This window comes from Miniopterus schreibersii, assembly GCF_964146895.1.
Source record: "Miniopterus schreibersii genome assembly, chromosome: 19".
Classification (NCBI taxonomy): domain Eukaryota; kingdom Metazoa; phylum Chordata; class Mammalia; order Chiroptera; family Miniopteridae; genus Miniopterus; species Miniopterus schreibersii.
In genome coordinates this window covers 29,294,667-29,306,713 of record NC_138119.1, presented here as the reverse complement: position 1 = coordinate 29,306,713, position 12,047 = coordinate 29,294,667, and the positions used below count along the sequence as shown (strand labels likewise).

General features: G+C 37.3%; 1 protein-coding gene across 1 annotated transcript in view; it reads left to right on the top strand.

Moving 5' to 3' along the window:
• Window positions 1-12,047, top strand: part of LOC308548711 (complement receptor type 1-like) — a 134,266-nt gene that overhangs the window by 99,332 nt on the left and 22,887 nt on the right. Inside the window, exons 9-10 of the mRNA XM_081120666.1 lie at window positions 7,362-7,550; window positions 8,173-8,275. Coding sequence (XP_080976792.1) covers window positions 7,362-7,550; window positions 8,173-8,275 — 292 coding nt within the window. The remainder of the gene's footprint in view (window positions 1-7,361; window positions 7,551-8,172; window positions 8,276-12,047) is intronic.

Here is a 12,047-nt window from a genome sequence, read left to right as displayed (position 1 = left end):
AAAAGAGTCATATAATTTTTATTATTTGATAGAATTATAAAAATATGTATATTTAAAATTTAACATCAATCTGATATAAGACCAATCCAGGGAGTAAGAAAAGAGAGGTTTTTGGGGATAAAGTAGATCTATCTCCTTTCTTCCATCCTTAACCTTATAGGAGAGGCCTCTGCATTCTTTTAGCCTTTAGTGCTTTACCTGATGTGTCTCCATGATATTATTTTACATAACAGTTCTTTCATATTCGTTAGGCTTTCAAGCCCACAGATAATTTCAAGGAAGAGGAGTGGATGAAGTAGAAATTACACTATTCTAGGAAGAATAAAAGCTAACCAAAAGAAAATCCAGAAATAAAAATTCTAATAGCATAGCAATATAGAAATTTAGCTGAAACAGCTAGGTCAGAGATATTTTTTTGCTAAGCATGATTCATTGATTAGTGAAGCAGTAATAAATTCTATTTTAAATAATGTTAAAGTTATAAATTTTGATATATAATTGACATCTATTAACTTATTAAATGCTCAGTTCACTGATATAAAATATATGACATGAAGTCTTATATATTTTTAAAGTTTATTTTATTGTTGACAGTATTACAGATGTCCCTCATTTTCCCCCCTTTCTCCCTTTCCACCCAAATGCCACCCACCCCCGGCCTTAACCTGTCTTTTGTCTGTGTCCATGGACTGTGCATATATGCTTATAAATTCTTTGGTTAATTTCTTCCTTCCCTCCTTCCCGCCTTCCCTCTGATTTCTGTCGTACTGTTTCATGCTTCCGTGTCTTGTGGTCCAATCTTGTTTGTCAATTTATTTTGTTCCTTTGATTCTACCTATGAGTGGCATCATGTGATATTTGTCTTTTTCTGACTGGCTTATTTTGCTTAGCATAATATTCTCCAGGTCGATCCGAGCTGTCTCAAAGGGTAAGAGATCCTTCTTTTATAAAGCTGCATAGTATTCTGTGGTGTAAATGTCCCACAGTTTTTTTATCCACTCATCTACTGATGGGGACTTCTGCTGTTTCCAGGTCCTAGCTACTGTCAGTAGTGCTGCTATGAACTTAGGGGTGCATATATTCTTTCTGATTGGTGTTTCAAGATTCTTAGGCTATATTCCTAGAAGTGGCAGTTCCATTTTTAATTTTTTATTTTTTGAGGAACCTCCATACTGTTTTCCATAGTGTCTGCACCAGTCTTCATTCTCACCAGCAGTGTACTAGGGTTCTCCTTACTTTACCTGTTCGTCAGTACTTCTCATTTGATGGTTTGTTGATGAGAGCCATTCTGACATGTGTGAAGTGATACTTCATTGTGGTTTTAATTTGCATCTCTCTGATGATTAGTAACTTTGGGCATTTTTTCATGTATCTCTGGGCGATCTGTATGTCCTCTTTGTAGAAGTATCTTTCAGGTCCTTTGCCCATTTTTTAATCAGGTGGTTTGTCTCTCTCTTGTTGAGTGTATGAGTTCTTTGTATATTTTGGAAATTAACCCTTTATCAGATGTATCCTTTGCAAGTATATTTTTCCATACTGTGTGATTCCCTTTGTATTTTGAGGATGATTTCTTTTTCTGTACAGAAGTTTTTCAGTTTGATGTAGTCCCATTGGTTTATTTTTATTTTGTCACTCTTGTCCTATTAGATGTATTGGTGAAAATTCTGCTATGTGACATATGTCTGATTTTAGTGCCTGTTTTTTTCCGGGATTTTTATGGTTTCATGACTTACATTCAATTTTTTATCCATTTTGAATTTATTCTTGTGTATGGCATAAGTTGGTGGTCTAGTTTCAATTTTTTTCATGTACCTGTCCAATTTTCTCAACACCATTTATTGAAGAGAATGTCTTTACCCCATTCTATGCCTTTTCCTCTCTTATCAATTATTAATTGACCATAATGGGTTAATTTCTGGGTTCTCTGTTCTGTTCCATTGATCTATATGTATATCTGTTGTGTACTAATACCATGCTGTTTTAATTAAAATGGCTTTGTAATATAGATTGATATCTTGTATAGTGATCCATCCAACTTAGTTCTTTTTTCTCAAAATTCTTGTGGTTATTGAGGGTCTTTTTGTTCCGTAAACACATTCGGAATATTTGTTCTTATTATGTGAAATAGGCTGTTGGTATTTCAGTAGGAATTGCAATGAATCTATTGATTGCCTTGGGTAATATGGACATTTTAATGATTTTAATTCTTCCAATCCATGAACATAGTATATTCTTTCACCTCTTTGTATCTTTCTCTATATCTTTTTTCAAGTACAGGTCTTTATGTCCTTGATTAAGCTTATTCTTTGGTCTTATTTTTTTAGTTGCAGTGGTGAGTGGTATTGTTTAGTTTCTCTTTCTGAGACTTCATTATTGATGTATAAAAATGTTTTTGCTTTTTGGATATTAATTTCATATCCTGCTCCATTGCCTAATTCATTTATTAAACCTTGGAAGTTTTTGGTGGAGTCTAGTGTTTTCTTTTTACAATATCATGTCATCTGCATATAATGACAGTTTTCCTTCCTCCTTTCCAATTTGGATGCCTTTTATGTTTTCTTCCTGTCTGATCACTGTGGCAAAGACTTCCAGTACTATGTTGAATAACAGTGGTGAAAGCAGACAACCCTGTCATGTTCTTGTGTTTAAGGGAAATGGTTTTCATTTTTGGCCATTGAGTACAATGTTGGCTGTAGGCTTGTCATATGTGGCCTTTATTATGTTAATGTATGCTCTCTCTATTCCTACTTTGCTGAGAGTTTTTACCATAAATTGACACTAGATTTTTGTCAAATGCTTTTTCTGCATCTATTGATATGATCATGATTTTTGTCCTTCATTTTGTTAATGTGAAATATTACATGTATTAATTTGGGAATATTATATCAGCCTTGCATCCCTGGGATAAATCTCACTTGGTCATGTTGTATGAACTTTGTAATGTATTGCTGGATCTGATTTGCTAATATTTGGTTGAGGAATTTAGCGTGTATATTTATCGGATATATTGGTCTTAATTCTCTTTTTGGTAGTTTCTTGATCTGGTTTTGGAATTAGGATAATACTGGCCTCATAAAACGAGGTTGGAAGTCTTCCCTCCTCTTGAATTTTAGGAATAGTTTAAGAAGATTAGGTGTTAATTCATGTTTCAATGTTTGGTAAAACTCACCTGTAAATCTGTCTGTTTCCAGACTTCTGTTTGCTGGGAGTTTTTTGATTCCTGCTTTGATTTCCTCAGTTGTTATTGGCGTATTCAGGTTTTCTGATCCTTACTGATTGAGTTTTGAAGATTGTCTTTTTCTAAGAATTTATCTATTTCACCCACGTTGTCCAGTTTGTTGGCATATAGATTCTTCTGGTGTTTTCTTACAATCCTTTCTATTCCTGTGATGTCTGTTGTTACTTCAGCCTTTCATTTTTGATTTTATTTATTTGGGTCCTTTCTCTTTTTTTTTCTCGGTGAGCCTGGCTAAAGGTTCATTGATCTTCCCCCCCCCCCCCCAAAAGCAACAACTCTTGGTTTCATTGATTATTTGTAATTTTTTTGTATTTTTTTTGTTTAGTTTCTGTGGCATTTATTTCTGCTCTGATCAATGTTATTTACCTCTTCTACTTCCTCTGGACTTTTCTTGGTGTTCTCTTTCTAATTCTTTTAGTTGTAGTATTATAGATAGTTTATTTCAGCTTTTTCTTGTTTCTTGAGGTATGCCTGTGATGCTATGAATTTTCTTCTCAGGATTGCTTTTGCTGTGTCCCATAGACTTGGGGTTGTTGTCTGTTCATTTTCGTTTTTAACTAGGAATTTTTTTATTTCTTTCTTGATCTCTTTGGCAACCCATTCATTGTTTAGTAACATGCTATTTAGACTCCATGTGTTTGAATATTTTTGAGTTTTTTACAAAGTGATTGATTTCTTATTCTCTGCCATTGTGATTTAAGAATATGCTCACTATGATTTCATTCTTCATAAACTTGTAGAGACTTTTTTTGTGCCCTATTATGTGGTGTATTTTTGAGAACGTTCCATGTGCACTTGAGAAGAATGTATATTCTGCTGCTTTGGGATGAAATGTTCTGAAATATCAATTAAATGCATTAGATCTATTGTGTCTTTTAAGGTCTTTGTTTCCTTGTTGATTTTTGTCTAAATGATGTATCCAGTGGGAATAGTGGGGTGTTTAAGTCCCCTTCTATGGTTGTATTGTTGTTAATATCCCCCTTACAGTCCACCAAGACTTTTATATATTTAGGTGCTCCTATATTACTGGCTAATATGTTTATATGGGTTATATCCTTCTGCTGGATCAATGCCTTTGGTATTATGTAGTGACCTTCTTTGTCTCTTGTTATGTTCTTTATTTTGAAGTCTGTTTTGTTAGAAACAAGTATTGCTACCCCATCTTTTTGGTTTGTTTGTTTTATTTCAATTTCTCGTGGAATATTTGTTTCCATCCCTTCATTTTCAGCCTGTGTGAATCCTTTGCTCTGAGATGGGTCTCTGGTAGACAGTATATATATATATGAGTCATATTTCTTATCCACTCAGCCACCCTGTGACTTTTGAGTGGTGTATTTATTCCATTTATATTTAAGGTTTTTATTGATATATATTTATTTTACTCCATTTTTCCCCTTTATGCTTATGTACCTTTCTATCAATATATTTTTTTTCTTAGAGCAGTCCTTTTAGCATTTCTTGTGTGCTGGGTTGGTGGTACTGAGCTCCTTTATCCTTCTTTAGTCTGGGAAGCTCTTTATTTCGTCTTCAATTTTATTGTTTTTATTTTTTACTTTTTTATTTAAAAATTTTTTTAAATATATCTTTATTGATTCCAGAGAGAGGAAAGGAGAGGGAGAGAGAGATAGAAACATCAATGATGAGAGTGTCATTGATTGGCTGCCTTGAGCCCGCAACCTGGGCATGTGCCCTGACCAGGAATCGAACCCCTATCACCTGGATCCTAGGTCCACGCTCAACCGCTGAGCCACGCCCGGCCGGGCTAACCTTCAATTTTAAATGAGAGCCTTGCTGTATAGGGCAGTCTTGGTTGCAGGTTCTTGCTTTTCATTACTTTGAAAACTTCATGCTAATCCCTTCTGGCCTGAGGTGTTTCTGTTGAGAAATCTTCTGACAACCTTATAGGCATCTCTTGTTGGTCACTGATTGTCTCTCCTGGAGCCCTTAATATTCTCTCTTTGTCCTTAACATTTGCCATTTTGATTGTGGTGTGTCTTGGAGTGGGTCTCTTTGGGTTCCTCTTGTTTGGTGCCCTCTGTGCTTTCTGAACTTGGTAGGCTTTCTCCTTCGCCAGCTTAGAAAAGTTTTCTGCCGTTATTTCTTCCAACAGGTTCTCTCTCCCTTGCCTCCTTCCCTCCCCCTCTGGCACCCCTATTGTGCACATTTTGTTTTGTTTCATGTTGTCCCTCAGTTCCCTTAAACTGTCCTCATGTTTTTTAAGTATTTTCCTGCTTGCTGCTCTGGTTGAGTTGTTTTCCTACCTTATCTTCTAATTCATTTATTCAATCCTCTGCTTCATTGAGCCTGGTTTTAATTCCTTCCTGGGCATTCTTGATGTTAGATATAGTATTCTTCATTTCTGCCTGGTTCTTACTCCTAATATCTATATGTTTTTTCATGCTGATGTAGCTTTCCCTAAGTTCTTTGTATTTCCCACTAAGTTCCTGGACGTTTCCATTAAGTGTCTTGTGGCTCTCACTAATTTCCTTGAACATGTTTATAACCATTTCTCTGAACTCTTATTTCTGATAACTTGCTTACCTCCATCTCATCAAGGTCTTTTTCTGGCAGTGTTTGGTTTTCTTTCGTTTGGGCGATGTTTCTTTGTCTCTCTGTTTCAGTTGTCTCTTTGAGGTTGTATCGGTGATTTACATATATTTGCTGTCTCCCCGGGTCTTGTGGTGTGGGCTTTTGTAGTGAATATCCAATGGGACCCAGAGGTGTGTTTCTCTTATACTTCTCAGCTATATGCTCTAGGCGTGTCCCTTTGTGAGTTCTTGGGGCTCTCCTATTGTGATTGGGTCTAGATTGTTGTTTTTCCTTCCAGGATGTTGAAGTAAAAAAAAAAAAAAAAGTAATTAATTTTCAGTGGGGTTAAAAATTAGCTCTGCCAGTTCCTGGGACCTTGGAATGGTCAGTATTCCAGAGGCAAATTCCTAGAAGGGTCAGTCTTCAGGCACAGCAACCAAATCAAAGTGCGTCGTGTCCTTTGTCTGTTCTCAAAATACATTTTCTGTTGTGAGCAATGGACCCACCCAGGTCCCATCGTTTCTCTTATCTTCTTACAGCTCTGTTTTTCTTCTTGCGGCACATCCTCCAGTTTCCCAGGTTCTGAAGGAAAACTTCTGATCCATAGTTAGTACGGTGAATACTCATTAAACAACTATGGTCCTATTCCTGTTAGGTGCCTTCCCTTCTTTCACAACCACTGTCAACAGAGCATGAGCAAGATCTATGCCCCCAACAAGTCCACACTACCAAGGGGAGGGAGCTTTGCAGCCTCTAACCCTCAGGCCTCCCAGCCAAACATGAACTTCGGGGGGGGGTGAGGGGGGACGCTGCCTCATTCCACACCTGCCCCTCTCTTACCAGTCTCTACAATATTTCTTCAGGGCTTTGTATTCAAAGTATATCCAATCAGTTATATTTCCATTGTTTTTACAAGTTGCCTATGCAATAGTTTAGCTATAAATCTAGTCCACGGCTGAGAGCAGGGGCACTCAGCCTCTTCTTAGAAGGCCACTACTTTTAAACTACCCCAATCTTATATTTTGAAACAGTTTAGTCCATATTTTTTCTGATCTGTCAAATCCTGACGCTTTTGTAATAGTCAGCGCTTACCATAGCATTCCTTGAGCACCACTGGGTACAGAGTGTAGTGGACAAAGGAGGCAAATGATCCCCGATATCTAGGAACTTGCCTCCTGAGAGGAGACTGAGCCTGAAGTGAGAAGTCATCATCAGTTTGCATTTCAAACTGTGGAAGAGTAATCTGATGAAGGGTTGTCAAGTGTTCTTAGGGGAGAGGTGCATGGGAAATGAATTCAGAAAAAATGGGAAGGATGCATACCTATAAATATAGTTTAAAGCCAAAAGTATTTCTGCTGTCTCTTCAAATTACTGTTGAAGGAATATTCTGCTTATTCCCGAAGAAAGCAAAAGCTAATAGTTGCTAGAGGCAAGCACAGCACATTGTTCAGTAAAACCCCGCCACAGTCACTTCCAATCTTACCAAGGACCTTTCCATTCATTCTCTACTCCCTGCCTGCTCTCAGGCCTTATTCTGGGGCTGTTGAAAAAGAGAAAATAATTTACTTTCATGTTCTTATTCTGTTATGCCCAGATGTATGTGACGACCCACCGAACTTCCATTTTATGAGACCCAAGGGTAATGTTACACCCCCTTATAATTTTGGGGTTGAAATAGACTATGAGTGTCGCCCAGGACACGAGCCTAAGGATGTTCATCTTCCGACCCGTATTGTTTGTCAGAGGAATGCTACCTGGACAGAGATCATGGAGGCTTGTAAAAGTAAGTACCCAAAACTTTTTATTTTTATTACTCTAAAGATTTTCACACATTTTACAGTGCATGTTGCATTGTTACAATGATGGGTTTTCTCAGGTGGATGTAGATTTTTAGATAGCAATGTATTTTTTCAGGCTTTGAAATTCTCCAGGAAATTTTTTATTTGACTATTGATTCTCTGGGGCAATGTGAATCTTAAGTTTGGCCATTAGTGACAACATGGATGGACTTAGAGAATATTATGCTGAGCAAAATAAGTCAGAAAAAGCTAAGAACCATATGATTTCACTCATATGTGAGATATAAAACTGAAACTATTAGACAAGTTTGCTGGTTACCAGAGGAAAGTGGGCTTGGGGAAAAGAGTAAAAGGAACCAAATATATGTGACAAAAAATGATCTGACATTGGGTTGTGGGGACACAATGCAAATTACAGATCTTATATCATAGACTTGTACACTTGAAACATATATATATTTATTAACCAGTGTGAATCCAATAAACTTAATAAAAATAAATAAGAAAATATTTCCATGAATTTAATAGAGCAATGTATAATTTTTATTTTGATTCAAATCTGTTTTGACATTGTATAAAACGACAAATTTGAAAATTTTCTTTTAGAAAAAACATGTCAAAAACTAGGTATACTCGTAAATGGCCAAATAATCTTCTCTGATGGAACTAACGAGTATGGTACACGAGCTCAGTATGTTTGTTTTGACGGGTAAGTAAGTTGGTCCTTTGAGAACTAAGGTAAATGTTACTAGGTCCTTTTTTTCTTTGATTCTCTTCTGAAGTATTTCCATAATGTTGATTTTATCTTCCTTTCTGTGTAACAAGTTGTACTTATAGGCAATCAACTCTTGGGCTTTATATGGAGACTGAAAACTTATGTAATAAATAGAAAGAAATTTAAATTGAAGGAAAGAAAAATTGTATAAAAACTGTACTGTAAGTAATAATAAGCCTATTATAGTCATTAAAAATGTAGTACTCATAGTGGCATGGTCCTAAATTAATTTATTATAGGACAGAGGGTGGGAAGGAGAGACAAGGAGTTAATCAGTTAACAGAAGCAAAGGGCAGATACTACTCAAATGTGTGTTGAACCTCTGAATCAACTTCCAGAGCTATTTCAGAATAGTGTTAATAAGAGGTAGCTGACCACCAGGTTTCACCGCATCCTGCTTACACATGAACTTTTCAGACTGTTGCCAGCAAAGAATCAGAAAACAGCAAACCCTTCTTCCTACGGGCAATGCCCCTAGCCCCACTTCTTCTGCCCCGTTATCTATAGCCAATGTAAATTCCTTCAAAATAACTTACATCTTTCTCCTCAAAACTATAGAAGAACCCCATGAAACCCAGGATGGCAGAAATGTTTGCCTTCCTCTATCCCTGCTGCTGGTTTAGACTGCATGCCCCAGGACCTGCTTCTTTTTTTCTGGCTGGCATATGGCTAGTCAATAAACCGGTTCCTTCAGAAAAACTTCACAACTTTACCCCGTTGTGGTCAGAGAAGATACTTTGTAGGTTATCTATCTTTTTAAAACCTATTGATTAGTTAATATTAATTTGTGGCTCAATGTATGGTCTATCCTAGAAGATGTCCCATGCGCACTTGAGGAGAATGTGTATTCTGTTCTACGGTGCTCTGTGTCTGTCAGATCTAGCTGATTCATTGTGTTCTTGAAGTCCTCTATTGCCTTACTTCTTTTCAGTCTACGTGCGCTCTCCATTATTGTGAGCGGGATATTGAAGCGTCCGACTATTACTGGAGAAATGCCTGTTACATAGAAATGTCTGTTTCTACAGTTGGTCAGCTTTTGCTTCAGTTAGTTTGAAGCTCTGTCATTTGCTGCATAAATGTTTATAATTATTATATCTTCTTGCAGTATGCAAAACTTATTAAAATATAATGTGCTTCTTGTCTCTTATAACCTTTGAATAGATTCAAAGTCTATTTTGTCTGAATTACTATAGCCACCTCTTTTGGTTACAATTTGCATGGAATATGTTTTCCATCCTTTCACTTTCACTGGTACATCTCTTTTCATCTCCACTGAGTCTTCGTTAGACAGCATATAGTTGGATCTTTTGTTTTTATCCATTCTGCCCATATCTGCCTTTTGATTGTAGAATTTAATTCATTCAAATTTAAAGAATTTTCTGACAAGGAAGGAGCTATTTGTTTTCTTAGAGCTTATTTGCCCCTCTTTTCATGCATTCCTGTTTTCCTTTGTTAGTTGATTTTTGTAATGAAATGTTGGAATTCCTTCCTCATTTTCTCTTGTGTATATTCTATAGTGATTTTTTGTCTGTGGTTCCCATGGGGATTACATTTAACATCCTAGAGTTATAAAATTTGAATTTATACCAACTTAAGTTACATAAATTACAATAACAGATCCTTATCAGCTCCATCCTCGACCCTTTGGGTTGTTAATGTCATACCACCACCTACAATAATAACTGTAATACTGGCTTCTACACTATTTATTTGCATTGTAACATTAGTTTCTTAAATCACATAGAAAATAAAAATGCACTTACAAATCATTGTTACAATAATACTAGCTTTAATAATTGCCCATATATATACCTTCAGTGAGATGTTGATCCATATGGCATGACTGACTGACTATAACTGAAAAACATGGGTTTGGCTGCCTGCTGAAATGAAAGCCAAACTTGTGAGTCGGGTGCTGGTGCAAAAGGAAATAGGTTTTGTGCAGGTGTCACTGGACCTGGAACTCCCAGCTCAAAAGCCATCAGCCCTGCCCGGCCGGGCGTTGCTAAACAGTTGAGCATAGACCTAGGATCCAGGAGATCTCAGCTGGATTCCCGGTCAGGGCACATGTCCGGGTTATGGGCTCGATCCCCAGTCAGGGCGTGCAGGAGGCAGCCGATCAATGAGTCTCTCATCATTGATGTTTCTCTCTCTCTCCCTCTCCCTTCCTCTGAAATCAATAAAGATATATTTAAAAAACAACAACAAAAAAACCATCAGCCCTTCCTGCTCAAGCCCTAGGTTCTTAAATGGATAGGGAGAGGAGAGCTTTTTAAAAACTTCTATCCAATTATCTTGCTAGCTTTTGCCCCTGGGGCCTGTCCATTCATCTGTATAGCTGTGGGCTTGCTTAGTTTAAGAATCTCCCCCAATACCATCTTGGCTAATGGGGCAGACTCTGCAGAGCTCAGACTGCCTGTCTAGGTAACACTCTCTAGTGTCCTTTAGCTTCACCTTTTAGGAGATCCTTGAGCATTTTTTCCAGGTCAGTTACAGTGCTAACAAATTCTCTTATTTCTAGGAAAGGCTTACTGTTTCCCTTACTTTTGAAGCACAGTTTTACTCTATAGAGGATTTGAAGTTGACCATTTTCCCCCGATCACTTTGATTCTCTTAGTTCATTGTCTTCTGGCCCCCAAGTTTCTGATAAGAAATCTGCTGATAGTCATATTTAGGATCCCTTGTACATGATGATTCACTTCTTTCTTGCAGCTTTCAAAATTCTCTTTTTTTTTTTTGTTGCTGGCTTTTGAAAGTTTGATTATTATGAGTCTTATTGTGAGTTCATTTTACTTGGAGTTTGTTGAGCTCTTTGGATATTTATATTCATGTCTTTTATCAAACTTGGGAAGTTATCAGCCACTATTTCTTCAGAGATTCTCTTGGCCCCTTTCCCTTATCTTTTCCTTCTGGGATATCCACAGTGTGTATATATTGGTTTGCTCATTGGTGTCCCACAGGTCCCATGTCCCTTAGGCTCTGTTCACTTCAGTCATTTTTATTTCTGTTCTTCAGACTAAATAATTTCCATTGTCTAACTTCAGATTCACTGATTCTGCCTTCTTCCTGCTCAAAACTGCCTTTAACTCCTCTAGTGAATTTTGCATTTTAGTTGTCTTTGGACTCCAGGGTTTCGTTTTCTTCTTGCTTTATTTTTAGGCTTTCTACCTCCTAACTTATATTTATATTTTGTCCACACACTGTTTTCTTCACTTTTTACATTTCTTCCTTTAATTCTTTGAGTATCCCTAAGGCAGATTTTTTTTTCATATTTTAATGAGGCCCCAGGGACATGGGTCTCTGGCAGGGGGCCCCTCTGAATATAATGGAGTAGGCTGTGGAGAGGCCTGTTTTCAAGTTCTTCTCAGTCACAAATTATTGGTATGGCCGAACTTCTTGTGGTCGTTGACAGCAGAGAGGTGCAGGCAAGCACAGCACTTGTAGCACATCATCTTCTGATAGGTGTATTCCTGGGGAGCTGGCAAAGGAAAAGCTCACTTATGCTACCCCATAGGTGAGGCTCCATGTGCAGGGCGGACTATTTCTGGATAGTGTAGTCTGACAGAGTGTTTCGCTCCTACATATGTTTGTATGCAAACATCAGATCCTGTTGGTCAGGAGGGATGCACTCCTTGTCTTGGAGATTGGCTTTGGCACTGTCAGTGGTATCACTAGGCTTAACCTGGAGAGTGATGGTCTTGCCCAT